Source organism: Ranitomeya variabilis, chromosome 4 (assembly GCF_051348905.1).
Source record: "Ranitomeya variabilis isolate aRanVar5 chromosome 4, aRanVar5.hap1, whole genome shotgun sequence".
Classification (NCBI taxonomy): Eukaryota; Metazoa; Chordata; class Amphibia; order Anura; family Dendrobatidae; genus Ranitomeya; species Ranitomeya variabilis.
The window spans coordinates 55064041-55081877 of record NC_135235.1 but is presented as its reverse complement, the minus strand read 5'-3'; the positions used below and the strand labels follow the sequence as shown (position 1 = coordinate 55081877).

The following is a 17837-nucleotide window of genomic DNA, read 5'->3' as shown; positions in this document are numbered from 1 at the left end:
TGCTACAATGTTTTGATCACCTGTTATTACAGAGACCAAAAATAAACAATTCTGCCCAATTCGGCTTGGCTTGAAGAGTAACTAGTTAAAATTAGTTATTTCAGAAATCAATGATACACATGAAAATGAGCAACTTTGTAAGATATCTTATCAGAGGACTCGGCTTCTTTCTTCTTCTTGACGGATTATTCACTCTAAATTCATAGGTGAAACCTGCATTGTTAAGAGAGTGCACTTTTCTATAAGGTGCAGTATATTACAAAGTTTCTGATTTTCATGTATACCATTGATTTATGAAAAAATAAAAATGACAATTACTCTTTAAGCAGTTTTAGTAATAGTCATGTGATCGCTCATGTGTCATTCACATACTTGGTCACTTTAGAGAGGCAGGAAGAGAAGCTAGCTGGCATGTGACCATACAGATACGCTGGAGTCCTGGGTTCAAATCCCACCAAGGACAACATTTGCAAGGAGTTTGTATGTTCTCCCCGTGTTTGCGTGGGTTACCTCCAGGTTCTCCGGTTTCCTCCCACATTCCAAAGACATTCTGATAGGGAATCTAGATTGTGAGCCCCAATGGGGACAGTGATGATAAAACTGCTGCTAATAATAATAATAATAATAATAATAATAGCATTTGATGCCAGTATACCTACTGAGTTTTCCCAAGGCAGAAATGCTGGTGGCATTTTTCCTGAAGAGTTTGGAGTTGCTAGAAATAGCGAGTGGCATCCAAGTTGAAGCTGGCCAAAAGACTGAACATGCCAGAAAGGAGTAGGTGGACTTTGTGCTGCTGGAGGAGATCCAAAAGAAAATCACAGGCGACTAAAGAAATTATTGCGGTTTATCATCAACATGTTTCAAAGTCATCCAACGTCATCAGGAAAAACCACACACTGGATGACTTCAAAATGCATTGATAATAAACCACAATTAATTTAGTCCTGGGTTGTTTTTTTTTCCCATACGGTACCACGATTCTCTATGGCCCTGCTCCTATCTGCCGTATTTCACGGATCCGTATGTATATATGTTTTTAGGAATATTTTAGCCGATGGATCCATGATTTGTCCATTTTGCAAGCCTGCACACAAAAAAAAAAAAAAAAAAAAATCGCCGTACGGAAGCCATACGGATACATTTGTCCGTAAAAATCGCATCCTCGCATTGAATACGGAACAGTGTTTTGGGAAAATTACTGCGTATTACGGCCGTTAAATATGGACCATATTTCCCTACGCTGAGTGTGAAGCCGGCCTGAACATGTAACTTTTTACAGCTTCCTGGCTAAAGCTGAAGACATGCACAGCATGCATGCTGTGCATAATGTTCATTCTTTGAAAATGCAAAGAACAGGACAAACAGGTTCCAGGTGGAATCCATGTGAAAAAGATGTGTGCACATACACCGAGTATGAAAATGTCATAAGTGATCATGCAATAACTGCCGAATTTGGCAACTAGAGCCAAGTCCTGACAGTGAGTATATTGCACACTTAAGATTTGGTATATTACACTGCTTAATTTTATAATTTATGCTCCTAACAAAAAAATACAGATGCAACATCTCAACTTGTCAGACAGAACAATACTTTATAGCCAGATAATGTGATCTATGGCTATTCTAATATTAAACAAGTGTAAATTCAATATGAAAGGCTCATTGTTGAGTGAAAACAAGAAGAAGATTTTGCACACTATGAGGCGTCAATAAACCCACTATCACACATATACACCTGAAGTCACTGGTGCCATTGTCCCTTTTTTTATTTATTGGATTTTTAAGGAGTTGTTCCAGCCTGATAACTACATGCACAGGGTAGTCAAGGCTGTTTTTTATGGGCCAGTGAGTCTGGAAACCATATGATTTTTGGATGTTATTTGACAAGTTATGGATTGCTACATGTGTACAGGATCAGACCAACAACAGTATATAAATACATCACCAGAATCACCATCAGTTCATGAATTTGTTTCTAAGCTTGGTACAGTCATCCATTGCAGTGTCACGTCAGCCGTGTATTCAATTATATTGCATGAACCTAGAAATTCCCAGTATGTCTAACAGGCCGGGGTCACACTTGCGAGTGCAATGCGAGAAACTTGCCTCAATACCTGGCACTGCCATCGGCACACAGGACCATAGCATTCAGCTGCATAGAAATACATGCAGCCGCACGCTCCAGTCCCGAGTATTGAAGCGAGAGACTCTGGTGCTGGCCATGGGGACGCTGTGTGGGCCTCATTCGATATATTAATGGGGCTGTGTTCAAGTTCAAATGATATATAGGGGGGGGATGTCAGCATGCTTAATTCTGCTCAATAAAGTGATAATATAATTAATATTGATATTAAATATTGAGCCTAATTAATTTCAGCCTATTGGTTCGGCCCTCTACAACAGTCATTGTCTCATGTGGCCCCTCAGGAAAATTAAATTGCCCACCCCTGGAATATACTCTACCACCTCCTCACACTATTCCCCCTTATGCATACTGTCCCCTCTATACTGTGCCTTCACGGTCCTCACCCAACACTGTCCAGTTGGAATATTGTGACCCCACTCACACTACCAACATACTTTAGGGGGGTGGGGGGGTATTTTACCTGTTCTCCAAGCCGGATGTCAGCTTAATAACTCCATCATCAGTAAATGGCCAGAAGAACCCAAAGCAAAATGCCAGTCGCTGGCAGACATCTCGTGAGGCAAACAGACTTCACCCAATTGTTTGCTGCACCTGGGGAAAAAGTTTGCCCTATATGAGGGGGTACCGTAAAGAGGATAACGAGAGGGGAATTTCTTTTTTTCTACCTCTTTCTTCCTGCAACCATAACTATTCATCCACAAACATGAGGGTTTTTTGCAAGGGGAATTTTAGCTTTGAAGGACACTATTAACGGTCATTTCATGTACTTAAAAATGACAAATAATCCAATTGAGGTTAAATTGCAAAAAAAAAAAAATGACCTGGTCAATCAAGCCATTCTCTTTTTTGAAACCCATTACCTTTCAATTTCCTATCAATTGAGCGGTATGAGGGATTGTTTTTCATGGGTTCAGCCATCTTTACCATTTTAGGGTACTTGTGATTTATTTTTTTATTTTTTTTTTATGGCAAATGAGCTTTAATGGGGATAAATGTAAGGTCATGCACTTGGGTAGAAGTAATAAGATGAATAACTATGTGCTTAATTCTAAAACTCTGGGCAAAACAGTCAATGAAAAAGACCTGGGTGTATGGGTGGATGACAAACTCATATTCAGTGGCCAGTGTCAGGCAGCTGCTACAAAGGCAAATAAAATAATGGGATGCATTAAAAGAAGCATAGATGCTCATGAGGAGAACATAATTTTACCTCTATACAAGTCACTAGTCCGACCACACTTAGAATACTGTGCACAGTTCTGGTCTCCGGTGTATAAGAAAGACATAGCTGAACTGGAGCGGGTGCAGAGAAGAGCGACCAAGGTTATTAGATGACTGGGGGGTCTGCAATACCAAGATAGGTTATTACACTTGGGGCTGTTTAGTTTGGAAAAACGAAGACTAAGGGGTGATCTTATGTTAATGTATAAATATATGAGGGGACAGTACAAAGACCTTTCTGCTGATCTTTTTAGACCTGAGACAGGGACAAGGGGGCATCCTCTACGTCTGGAGGAAAGAAGGTTTAAGCATAATAACAGACGTGGATTCTTTACTGTAAGAGCAGTGAGACTATGGAACTCTCTGCCGTATGATGTTGTAATGAGTGATTCATTACTAAAATTTAAGAGGGGACTGGATACCTTTCTGGAAAAGTATAATGTTACAGGGTATATACACTAGATTCCTTGATAGGGCGTTGATCCAGGGAACTAGTCTGACTGCCGTATGTGGAGTCGGGAAGGAATTTTTTTTCCCCAATGTGGAGCTTTCTCTTTGCCACATGGTTTTTTTTTGCCTTCCTCTGGATCAACATGTTAGGGCATGTTAGGTTATGGGTTGAACTAGATGGACTTAAAGTCTTCCTTCAACCTTAATAACTATGTTACTTTGAGGGTCTGGTTGATCAATAATTAAATTCCAGCATGTCCATTTTTTTTTTAACTTTTGCAATATTTATATTTAGGTTAAATATGATTTAATTATTATTGATAGATCAAGATTTTTGTGTCAACAATACCAAATATTCTTTATGAAAAAAGGTATTAATTTCTTCAATTTTTTTCTCCAACACCATCTTTTAGTTTCTGTAAGGGACTTAAATTATTTAAAAAAACACAATCATACAACACATGTGTTGTCTAGCTTGTGTTTGGACTTCATCTGGGCACCAAGAAGGTTTTGGCAGTGGTTTTCAGCATGCGCCATTTTGGCACCTCATGATTGCCTCAGAGCAGCATTTAACAGTGAAACCGCAGTGATCTGTTATAAGAAGATGCCAACTGTATAATGCCTTGCACTTGCCATGTGTGGAGTAAGCTCATGTCCCGAGTCCGACACACACGCTCTTGATGGATACATAGGTTTTTGAAGTTGTGAGAGAAATGAAAAATCACAATTCTAATAAGGCACACAACAGAAAGTTGCAGTAATGTCCAGACATAAGGCCAGATACACCAATATTTTTACAGCAGTATTCTGGAGAAAAAAAAAAAAAAAAAAGTTTTGAAGAGTTGCATAATTTTGGCACAATTCAAGGCTTCACTCAAATTTTGTGACTCTTCTCACGCCATTTTTTGGAGCTGGAATGAGGGCATGGACACCACTTCTCATCAAACGCATGAGAGGTGGCATTCACTGGGACTGGAGAAAAGACTTGTGGCGATGCGCACACTGAGGTGTAGGTCACTCATCCAAGGCTCCCGATTCATAAAGAGGCGGATGCCTCTTTGCAAATTAGAAGCATCTTGACTCCAGCATCTCTCGTCAAGACCAGTGTGACCAATGCCCAATGTTGATGAACCGGGCCCATTGTTTTTCATTTTGTCTTAAACTTTATGTCACATGACCAGTGTCACTATGTAGCCCTAATCTCACAATCATAAATGTGAAGATATCTATAATTGATAAGCATGAAGGCTGGAAAAGAACTATAAAAGTCATAGAATTTAGATTATTGGAGTACACAAGTAGTTTCAACCAGATCTTGGTGCCAAAGAAACCCCAATAGCTTATCTGTCACATAAGAATAGCCCAGTCTTATAAATAGCACATGGTGGTTAGCGGCGGCACAGTTGCAGAATTTTTATTGTGACAAGTTACACCTCTACATGAGACCATTTGTTGTTGATCTGGTTTGGTTATTGTGTGTCTGCTTGGCAACAATGAAGCTCCACACCCATCATGGGGGGGGGGGGTGTGGAGATTCTTCCATAATGACTTTCCAAAGTCATTAGGATGCAAATCTGTCGTCAAACAAGTTTTCAAGTCACCAGTAGAGAAATGTAAAATTATTTGAAGTGACTCTTGGGGCATTATGCACAAACCTCATGAAACATCCATCATTGTTCTGTAACGTAGGCAAAAGAATGGTGATGGCATACAAATCGTCATGACATTGAGGACCCCCTTATTCAGTTTAATGAAAATTGTATTTTATGGGGAGATTCTCCATTTTGAAATAGATGGACCTACCTCTTTGTTTTTCCCTAAATGGAAACTTATTACTTCGATTCATAAAAAGCTTGTGAAACAAGGAGCGTTGTTGGTAGAATGTTTATTTTTCCTCAATATGCAAATCTTTCTTTTGTATAAAATGGTCTATAACATTTGTAGTTGAAAGCCCTTCGTATCTTCATGGCTAATCTCCGCTCTAAATGCACCTGCCCTTAACCCAAACCTGATCCTTGCTGTAGAGCAGCATGGAGTACTCCTTTGTATTGTTTGTTTAGGATGGCTGACCAGATGAATGACAATACTCTTCTATTGACATGGAAAGGACACGCACTGTTTGTAGAATGGTTTGAAAATGGTCAAGGGATCACCTTGACCCATTGCAGTCATACAACCTACATGTACAGCAGATGTGGAGGGGAGCACGGTGGCTCAGTGGTTAGCACTGCAGCCCTGGAGTCCTGGGTTCAAATCCCACCAAGGACAACATCTGCAAGGAGTTTGTATGTTCTCCCCGTGTTTGTGTGGGTTTCCTCCAGGTACTCCGGTTTCCTCCCACACTTCAAAAGACGGCAGTGACAATGTGTGCAAACTGTAAAGCGCTACAGAATATGTTAGCGCTATATAAAAAGAATTATTATTATTGTGCATATTTTGTGTATGGAGCGAGTTCAAAAACTGAGCCCACATCATAAAGTAAAGGCAACAGTTGTATTACACAGCCAGCACCAAATAGTCAAGCCTGCCAAACACAGATGACTGTTGGCCACATTGACAGTCCCTCCCACACAGAGGAGCGCTTGTTTTAAAGAGTGTTCATGTGTTCTCTGTGAAAGCCGCTGCCAGCTATGTTGGATGAGGGCTTATCTCCAGGAGAACTAAGCAAATCGACAGTACAAATATAAAATACTGATAATTTGAACATGCCAGATCCTTTATGGGGCACTTGTTATCTAGCGCCCCCACTACACATTAGTGCAGTGTTGCAGAGTGATCACTGATTTAAGTCTCCATGTTCAAAGGGGCTTAATAAGTGAAACATTTTGGGAATAATATATTTAAATCACCACATTGCTTTAGAATAAAAACCCAAAAAAACTAACATACAACATTCTCACTAAATTAGAATATCAAGTAGTTAATTTATTTCAGTTCTTCAATACAAAAAGTGAAACTTGTGTATTATATAGAGTCATTACAATAGAGTAATCTATTTCAAGTGTTTATTTCTGTTAATGTTGATGATTATGGCTTACAGCCAATGAAAACCCAAAAGTCATTATCTCAATAAATTAGAAAAATTAACAAAAACACCTGCAAAGGCTTCCTAAGTGTTTAAAAAGGTTCCTTAGGCCGGTTTCACACGTCAGTGGCTCCAGTACGTGAGGTGACAGTTTCCTCATGTACCGGAGCCACTGACACATGTAGACCCATTAAAATCAATGCATCTGTGCAGATGTCATTGATTTTTTGCGGACCGTGTCTCCGTGTGCCAAACACGGAGACATGTCAGTGTTCGTGGGAGCGCACATATTACACGGACCCATTAAAGTCAATGGGTCCGTGTAAAACACGTACCGCACACAGACTTTCTCCGTGTGCCGTGCAGGAGACAGCGCTACAGTAAGCGCTGTCCCCCCCACATGGTGCTGAATTCACCATTCATATCTTCTCTGCAGCAGCGTTTGCTGCATAGAAGATATGAATAATAGTGTTTAAGAGAAAGATCTATCTGTCCCCCGTCCCCCCACCCCCTGTGCGCCCCCCCGCTGTTCTGAAAATACTCACCCGCCTCCCTCGCAGTGTCCTGTCCTGGCCACACCTTCTACTGTATGCGGTCACGTGGGGCCGCCGATTAGAGTCATGAATATGTGGCTCTACCTCCTATAGGGGTGGAGCCGCCTATTCATGACTGTAAATGAGCGGCCCCACGTGACCGCATACAGTAGAAGGTGCGGCCAGGACAGGAAGCAGCGACAGCCAACGAGGGAGGCGGGTGAGTATTTTCAGAACAGCGGGGGGGCGCACAGGGGGTGGGGGGGTGGGGGACAGGTAGATCTTTCTTTTAAACACTATTATTCATATCTTCTATGCAGCAAATGCTGCTGCAGGGAAGATATGAATCGCGGATTCAGCACCAGATGCTGGTACGTGTGGTACCCAGCACAGTGCGTGTGGTACCCAGTGGGCACATGGGCGATGCACATGTGCCACACTGATGTACACCAGAAATGTAGGGGCACACGGACACGGATAATTCCGGTACCGGAATTATCTGGACGTGTGGGACAGGCCTTAGTCTGTTTCAGTAGGGTCCACAATCATGGGGAAGACTGCCGACTTGGCAGATGTCCAGAAGGCATTCATTGACAAACTCCACCAAAAGGGTAAGCCACAAAAGGTCATTGCTAAAGAACCTGGCTGTTCACAGAGTGCTGTATCCAAGCATTAATGAAAAGTTTTAAAAAAGAAAAAAAAAAAAAAAAGTGTACAAGCAACCGAGATACCCGCAGTCTTGAAAGGATTGTTAACAGGCAATTCAAAAATGTGGTGGAGATTCACATGGAGTAGGCTGCTGCTTGAGTCATCGCCTCAACAGCCACCGCACAAATCCACATATCCAGGACATGGGCTACAAGTGTCGCATTCCTTGTGTCAAGGCACTCATGACCAAAAGAAAATGCCAGAAGCGTTTTACCTGGGCCAAGGAGAAAAAGAACTGGACTGTTGCTCAGTGGTCCAAGGTGTTTTCAGATGAAAGTAAATTTTGCATTTAATTTGGAAATCAAGGTCCCAGAGTCTGGAGGAAAAGTCAGCACAGCCATCTACAAGGAAATTTTAGAGCACTTCATGCTTCCCTCTGCCGCAAGCTTTTTGGAGATGGAAATTTCATTCTCCAGCAGGACTTGGCACCTGTCCACACTGCCAAAAGTACCAATACCTGGTTTATAAACAACAGTATCACTGTGCTTGATTGGCCAGCAAACTCGCCTGACCTTGACCCCATAGAGAATCTATAGGATATTGTCAAGAGGAAGATGAGAGACACCAGACCCAACAATGCTGACGAGCTGAAGGCTGCTATCAAAGCAACCTGGGCTTCCATAACACCTCAGCAGTGCCACAGGCTGATCGCCTCCATGCCACATTGATGCAGTAATTGATGCAAAAGAAGCCCCGACCAAGTATTGACTGCATTTACTGAACATACATTCCATTAGGCCAACATTTTGAGTTTAAAAATCATTTTTTCAAGCTGGTGTTATAAAGTATTCTAATTTACTGAGATAATGACTTTTGAATTTTCATTAGCTGTAAGCCATAATCATCAACATTAACACCTTACCCCCAAGGGTGGTTTGCACGTTAATGACGGGCCAATTTTTACAATTCTGACCACTGTCCCTTTCTGAGGTAATAACTCTGGAACGCTTCAATGGATCCTGATGATTCTGACATTGTTTTCTCATAACATATTGTACTTTATGACAGTTGTAAAATTAGTTTGATGTTACCTGCGTTTATTTGTGAAAAAAACAGAAATTTGGCGAAAATTTTGAAAATTTTGCAACATTCTAATTTTTAATTTTTATGCCCTTAAATCACAGAGATATGTCAACAAAATACTTAAGTAACATTTCCCACATGTCTACTTTACATCAGCACAATTCTGTTAACAAAAAATTTTTTGTTAGGGAGTTATAAGGGTTAAAAGTTGACCAGCAATTTCTCATTTTTACAACACCATTTTTTTTTTTTTTTTTTTTTAGGGACCGCATCATACTTGAAGTCACTTTGAGGGGTCTATATGATAGAAAATACCCAAGTGTAACAACATTCTAAAAACTGCACATCTCAAGGTGCTCAAAACCACATTCAAGAAGTTTATTAAGCCTTCAGGTCTTTCACAGGAATTTTTGGAATGTTTAAAAAAAAAAAAAAATGAACATTTATCTTTTTTTTCACAAAAAATGTACTTCAGCTCCAATTTGTTTTATTTCCCCAAGGGTAACAGGAGAAATTGGATGCCAAAAGTTGTTGTACAATTTGTCCCGAGTGCGCTGATACCCCATATGTGGGGGTAAACCACTGTTTGGGTGCATGGCAGAGCTCGGAAGGGAAACCCCCACAAGTGACACCATTTTGGAAAGAAGACCCCCTAAGGAACTTATCTAGATGTGTTGAGAGAACTTTGAACCTCCAAGTGTTTCACTACAGTTAATAATGCAGAGCCGTGAAAATAAAAAATTATTGCGGTGATGCGCCCTCTGCTGGATGTCCTCATGAACTGGAGCCTTGGAAAAGTTCCCACGCTCGAGTTCATATGAGGACATCCAGCAGAGGGCACCTCACCGCAACTCAAGGTAAGTACAGATCATCCTGCTTTCCTTTCAGCACCCGGGGTTTACAGGCACGAGCGAGTGCTTTAGCACAGCTCCTGGCTGTAAAATGATTTAACCCCTTCAGATAGATTTACTTCGTGGGACGTGACAGATCATCTGAAGGTATGTATATTGTTGGTTTATTATTTTTCAGAGCGAGGGTCTTCAGGTGGATTGAGAGAGCAATAAAATATTAAAACAACCTGTGTGTTTATTTCATTAAAATACTTTTTAATAATGTGTGTGTGTTTTATTAACCATTTCGTACTATTGGATTAATAATGGATAGGTGTCATAATTGACGCCTCTCCATTATTAATCTGACTTAATGTCACCTTACAATAGCAAGGTGACATTAACCCTTCATTACCCCATATCCCACCGCTACACGGGAGTGGGAAGAGAGTGGCCAAGTGCCAGAATAGGCGCATCTTCCAGATGTGCCTTTTCTGGGGTGGCTGGGGGCAGATGTTTGTAGCCAGGGGGGGGCAATAACCATGGACCCCCTCTAGGCTATTAATATGTGCCCTCAGTCCCTGGCTTTACCACTCTGGCGGAGAAAATTGCGCGGGAGCCCACGCCAATTTTTTCAGCCATTTAACCCTTTATTTTAGCAGCTACAGCACCCAAATTTTGCACATACACACTACTAACATTAGTAGTGTGGAATATGCAAAAAAAAAAAAAAAAAAGGGATAGGAGATGGTTTACTGTATGTAAACCGTGTCTCATATCCTGTCGGGTTTGGGAAGGAGAAATTAAAAGCCGGCAATTGAATTACCGGCCTTTCACATATATCGCGCTGAATTAAATATAAATACAGAATATATATATATATATTTTAACGAACATATAAATCCATTAGATGTCGGTTTTGCAAGCCTGCGAGAAAATATCGCAGTACGGATGCCATACGGATTACATACGGAGGATGCCATGCACAAAATACGCTGACACACCCTGCCTACGGATGACATACGGATCACTATTTTGGGGACTTTTCTGCGTATTATGGCCATAAAAAAACAGACCGTATTTACATACGCTGAGTGTGAGGCCGGCCTTAGATGGATTGGTCTGCAGGCGTCACGTTGCATTTGCAGAGCCCCTAATGTACCTAAACCGTAGAAACCCCCCACAAGTGACCCCATATTGGAAACTAGACTCCCAAGGAACTTATCTAGATGTGTTGTGAGAGCTTTGAACCCCCAAGTGTTTCAATACAGTTAATAACGCAGAGCCGTGAAAATAAAAAAAAATCTTCCCCCCCCCCAAAAAAAAAAAAATATATATTTTAGCCCCCGGTTTGGTATTTTCCTAAAGGTAACAGGAGAAATTGGACCCCAAAAGTTGTTGTCCAATTTGTCCCGAGTATGCTGATACCCCATATGTTGGGGTAAACCCCTGTTTGGGCGCATGGGAGAGCTCGGAAGGGAAGGAGCACTGTTTTACTTTTTCAACGCGGAATTGGCTGGAATTGAGATCGGACGCCATGTCGCGTTTGGAGAGCCCCTGATGTGCCTAAACAGTGGAAACCCCCCAATTCTAACTGAAACCCTAACACACCCCTAACCCTATTCCCAATCCTAACCACATCCCTAACCCCAATCGTAAATGTAATCCTATCTTTAGCCCAAACCCTAACGGGAAAATGGAAATAAATAAAAAAAAATTAATTTTATTATTTTTCCCTAAACAAGGGGGTGATGAAGAGGGGTTTGATTTACTTTTATAGTGTGTTTTTATGATTGGCAGCTGTCAACTAAAGGATGCTTTTTATTGCAAAAAAATATTTTTTGCGTTACCACATTTTGAGAGCTATAATTTTTCCATATTTTGGTCCACAGAGTCATGAGAGGTCTTTTTTTTTGCAGGACGAGTTAACGGTTTTTATTGGTACCATTTTCTGGCACGTGACATTTGATCATCGCTTTTTATTCCGATTTTTGTGAGGCAGAATGACCAAAAAACAGTTATTCATGAATTTCTTTTGTGGTGGGGGGGTGTTTATACCATACCATTCCACGCTTGGTAAAATTGATAAAGCAGTTTTATTCTTCGGGTCAGTACGATTACAGCGATACCTCATTTATATAATTTTTTTAAGTTTTGGCACTTTTATACGATAAAAACTATTTTATAGAAAAAAATGCATCGCTTTATTCTGAGGACTATAACTTTTTTACTTTTTTGCTGATGATGCTGGATGGCAGCTCGTTTTCTGTGGGACAAGATGACGTTTTTGGCGAGACAATGTTTATTTATAGCAGTCATTTTGATCGCATGTTATTCCACTTTTTGTTCGTCGGTATGATAATAAAGCGTTTTTTGTCCTCTTTTTTTACGGTGTTCACTGAAGGGGTTAACTTGTGGGACAGCTTTATAGGTCGGGTCGTTAGGGACGCGGTGATACTAAATATTTGTACTTTTATTTAGCTAAAGAAATGTATTTATTGGAAAAATATATATATATATATATATATATATATTTCTCCTTTATTTAGTTTTTATTTCTTTTTTTAAACATATGTAAATATTTTTTATTTTACTTTATAATATTGCCCCGGGGGGGGCATCACAGTATAGGGTCAGATCGCTGATCTGACACTTAATGCACTGTGTCAGATCAGCTATCACAGGCACTGAAGGAGGCTTGCAAGCGCGCTTGCAAGCCACCTCCCTGCAGGACCCAGAAGGGGCCCTGCGGCCATTTTGGATCCGGGGCCTTCAGGAAGGAGGTAGGAGACCCCCGGAGCAATGCGATCATATCGCTCCCCCCGTGAGCGCGGCTTATCACATTAGACGTACTATCCCATCGGTGGTCATACGGGCCCATACCACCTCGACGGGATAGTACGTCTAATGTCAGAAAGGGGTTAACAACAGAAAAAAAAACAAACACTTGAAATAGGTCACTGTTTGTATTGACTATATAATATACTAGTTTCACTATTTGTATTGAAGGTTTTGATGAAATTCTAATTTAGTGAGAAGCACTTGTATTAGGTATTGCCAAAGTGAAGAAAAAAAAGGCACATTTTGCTAAAGAATTTTAACAAATATATCCTTAGGGTATGTGCACACGTTGCGGATTTCCTGCGGATCCGCAGCGTTTTTTGCCTTGCAGAAACGCTGCAGTTCCGCAAGTGATTTACAGTACAATGTAAATCAATAGGAAAAAAAAAAATGCTGTGCTAATGGTGTGGAAAATCCCATTTTTGTACCCATTGCATTATAGAAATCCGCAGGGGTAAAAAAAAAACGCAAGAAATCTGCAGTAAAATCTGCACAAAAAACGCATCAAATCCGCACCTGCGTTTTCTGCCAGGAGATGCAGAATCCGCACAAAAAAAATTCCTGAGGCTAATCCGCAACGTGTGCACATAGCCTAAATCTTCTCTCAGATCTGGTGTGGTTTCCTCATATTCTAAAACACACTTATCTGGTGGCCAACAATTACAACATCTAAAGTATGTTTCAGCTGGTAATTGCTGCCCCCTCTGCAGATTTCCCCTTTTCAGGTTTTGCTCTACGGACCATGTAGGTCAGTCCCTATAGAGCAAGGAGGGAAAGCTCTTATCTCGGGAGAACAACAAATGGATCACCCTGAAAGGCAAACATGCTCAGCCTAATTGCCTCTCATGAGAGACTACACATAAAACCTACTGAAACCTATTTAGACTTTCAAAGATATTGTATATTTAGAACTTTAGATATTAATTTTCTCAAAACTTAAAAGGATTAAAGCCCCCATACACATTAGATAACCATATGATGATTCTTCTGATAGATATTTCAGATTTTAGCCTGGGATCTTCCTGAAAATGCCACAAGGAACGAACATAAAATTGCAAGGTCAAAATGACATTGCTGTGCACATGCTCCGTCTTTTATTAAATCTTCACAATGAAAAAAAAAGTTAAAAAAAAAAAAGTTCATTCTTTGGAAGGCTTTGTTTGGAAGCCACCTGCTCTCTATAATATAAGATATAGGAAAAAGAAACCTCATGAAAATGTCCACGCAGCCACAACCACACGCATGCATTCCTTACCTGCTGTTTCCCACATTCATGGGAAAAATTTTCACATAAAACTCAGCTTACCAGCAAGAGAAATCATCATGTTATGGATTTCAAAAACATTCCCCAAGGGTATGTGCACACGTTGCGGATTCTCTGCGGATCCGCAGCGTTTTTTGCAGTGCAGAAACGCTGCAGATCCGCAATTGATTTACAGTACAATGTAAATCAATGAGAAGAAAAAAAATGCTGTGCACACTTTGCGGAAAATCCGCTGCGGTTTTAAAGAAATAGCATGTGAATCTGCTGCGTTTTTGTACCCATTCCATTATAGAACACCGCAGTGGTAAAAAACACAGTAAATCCGCAGCAAAAAAACGCACAAAAAACCGCTGCGGAACAGCAGAAAAACCACAGGTGCGTTTTCTGCCAGGAGAGACAAAATCCGCACCAGAAATTCCTAAGCCGAATCCGCAACGTGTGCACATAGCCCAAAGGTTAGGCTACAGAGTTTAAAACAAAAAAGTGGGCATGAGATTTCTAAGGCCACATTCCCACAATGAACATTTTATGCTGCATATTAGAAGAAAAAAAAATGCAAGTAACCTATTTTGCATAATGGGTGCAGAAAATCTGCATCGAAAACTCACGAAGAGCTAATCTTGGGAATATAACCCAAGACTGTGCTCAGCATAAAATACACAGTCAAAAACTCATTGGGGGAACATGACCTTAATGTGTTTTCTATGTTTTAAAAAGAGATTGGCATGTTGAAGTTCAACATTCCAGATATTGGGGGAGAGCAAGTCACACATTAGGCTCTAATCAAAGATCCAGTATTTATTCTCATTTTTTGCATCCACATAGGGACAACAATCAAACTCTCACCGCTCCCTCCTATTCATCTGTCTCCACTTCCTCCATGCACCTAGACCTATCCTGGGTGATGAGCGGATCATGCAGCTTAATATGAAAACATTTCCAATAATGAAGGCTGGACCGTGCGTAACAGCACGTTCTACCTACTGGGTCTCCCCTATTTCCGCATAGATTTAAGCTAGTGAACAGGACCCTCAGGCCTCCTGTAACTGGTGAAACGTGTTATATTGCATTGTTTTTAAGGTCTGTACATATCTCTGCTTAATTGTAAAGTGCTGCGGAACAGGTTAGCGATATATAAATAAAAATCATTCAATTCCGCATCCATTCAGTAAAATGGTGATGGAGAGGTTACAAAGGGTAATCAGTTTGGTGCAAGGCAGTCAGCAATCATGAAAAAAAAAAAATTAGGTCTAAAGGATGAGTTAATGTGACACGCAAGTGTATGAAAAACAGATCCTTTAAGACTATCAGGTATGTATTTAGTGAACAGGTCCAGTCATTTTCACTGCACTTGCCCAGATCAGCACTGTTGTGAAGTTAAACTTATTGGTTTTATTGAAGTCTGATTTTAAAAAAATAAAATAAAAATACACCACAACAAAAGGGATTCAGATCTAGACTATGTTCACACAGTAGCTCATCCGTTCAAATGGATTCAGTACCAATCTGACAGAAAAAAAAAAAAAATAATAGGTTTCAGACCAGTTTTTTTTTTTATATTGAAATCTAAGGAAAACAGATCTGTTAACTAGCAATCAGTTTTCTTCCATTTGAAACTGATCCATTAAGCAAAAAACAGATCCTTTTCAAAAGAAAGAAAAACAGAAGACTATTTAACAGATCAGTTTTCCATAGATAGAGATATATATATATATATATATGTAAAAAAAAAGGGATCCAGATGAATCAGTTTTTTTGTTAGGTGGCAAGGAAGTTGTGTCTGCAAAAGATGCTGCTGGATCCAGTCTAACAGATGATTACTAGACATGTGAATGTAGCCTTAGACTGTCAGGTGATCCCACTGAAATTGGCCATCTTTATTATAATGTTTATGGGCCATATATTTTTATTTTCTATTAACAGGATAGGGAGCCAACTTACTGTGTGTGAGTCTGTCACCCCTGGTTCCCCCAGCAATCCAGAAAATGAGGCTTTGGGAACCAAGCTCTGTAGATCCATGTCCTGAATGGCGTGGAGGTTGAACATGCCTACCTGGTCTGTGTGATTGCCAGACAAAGTGGAGGACACCTGTCCACTATTTAGGTCAAGCATATGTATCTGTGCTCAGCTGAGCTCAATTCTTGGGATACAGAGCTGCCTTCTCAGGATTCTCAGTAAATTATTATGTGGAGCCCAACATACAGGCTCTCCATGCATGTGTTGTGACTATCACACGGCCGCAACACATGCAGCTGCAGCGCCGATCAGCCGATTATCAGGAGCGCTCCAGGTATCCGGGTTCCCGATGCAGTTACTCGGGAAGCGCTATAGCTATTGAGATAAGGACTTATCCGATGCTATTTGATCAACCCTATTAATGACCATATGGTCAAGTATCATCGCCTACAAGCAATGCAACCATGAAATTGCCTGCCAAATGGGATTTGTTTGCATCTTACACTTTATACTATACTGAGTGCAACACAAATAAAATATTAAAAGTTACTCTGTGGTCCGTACTTTTGCCGAAGGGAAAGAGGCACATTATGCAGCACGGCAAATTTGGACATGCTCCAAAATGCACCCATGTACCATTTTTCTACCCTGGTAGAAGGAGATGTCAGTGGGGACATGATGGCAGTTATGGACATTTGGCAGACCGCCTGTGATAGCAGGAAATAGACCCAAATCCACATTTGTGATGGTTGTGACCTATGGATTTATTTTATGTTCGTTCATTCATAGTTGTAGCAGCCAGAACTTTCTCATTTCTACTTAAGCTTCGCTGTACAAGGTTTTGCATGTCTGTGAGACAAGCTTTTTTTTTTTTTTCCATTTTTTTCCAATAGTTACATTTTGCCAAACAGATTTATAAGGCTGTGTTCACATTAGCGGAAAAGCTGCATTTTTCCTGTAGATGTCTACATGAAATTATGCAACAACAATCTTCTATGGTTATTGCATTTTTATGCATTTTCCTTCTTATTTGAAGAATTGTTCTTTATTTTAGTACAGAAAAGCTTTGATTCTGCATTTAAAAACAATTACATTTTTTACGTACATTTTCTACATGGATTTTTTTTCAAGCTCCCTATATAAGGAAAAAAAAACATGACACATAGTTCAACAGTGTTTTTCACACAGTGGGCACAGTTTTCATCAGTCTCATCCCCTTTGCTTGGACTGTTAAGCGCAACTACCCTTTAGGGCTTAGTTCAGACATGCCGGTCTAGGATTCAGGATCAGGGTTAAGCCCCCGTCACACTGAGCGAGGTCGCTAGCGAGATCGCTGCTGAGTCACAAGTTTTGTGACGCAACAGCGACCTCAGTAGCGATCTCGCTATGTTTGACACGTAGCAGCGACCAGGCCCCTGCTGTGAGATCGCTGGTCATGTCGGAATGGCCTGGACCTTTTTTTGATCGTTGAGGTCCTGCTGGGTAGCACACATCGCTGTGTTTGACACCTTACCAACGACCTCGTCACACAGGACGTCCCTCTGAATCGTCATAATAGCTGCCATGTGACATCGTTGTACAGGTCGCTACAGGTCGCCGCATCGCTGCTGCGTCGTTGGGAAGATCTCACTGTTTGACATCTCACCAGCGACCACATAGCGACGCAGCAACGATCCCTGACAGGTCGTATCGTTGTCGGGATCGCTTTAGCGTCGCTAAGTGTGACCGGGCCCTTAGGCTATTCATGGACCAGGGAATAGTGTTCATGCACTGGCCGCACTGGGAGCAGGGAACTTCAGGAACAGGACTGGCTGCTCCTGGGGCAGGTGACAATGTT

The 17837-nt window shown here is 40.9% G+C and overlaps 1 protein-coding gene across 2 annotated transcripts in view; it reads right to left on the bottom strand.

The window, feature by feature from the left end:
• The window catches only part of LOC143769729 (homeobox protein pv.1-like), a 30494-nt gene extending 14267 nt beyond the window's left edge, over positions 1 to 16227 (bottom strand). Inside the window, exon 1 of one of the 2 annotated variants that reach the window (XM_077258541.1) lies at positions 15986 to 16227. In XM_077258541.1, the coding sequence (XP_077114656.1) occupies positions 15986 to 16156 (171 nt within the window). In that variant the 5' untranslated portion in view covers positions 16157 to 16227. The remainder of the gene's footprint in view (positions 1 to 15985) is intronic. The other variant, XM_077258542.1, reaches the window with a different exon arrangement.
• Positions 16228 to 17837: the final 1610 nt, after the last annotated feature.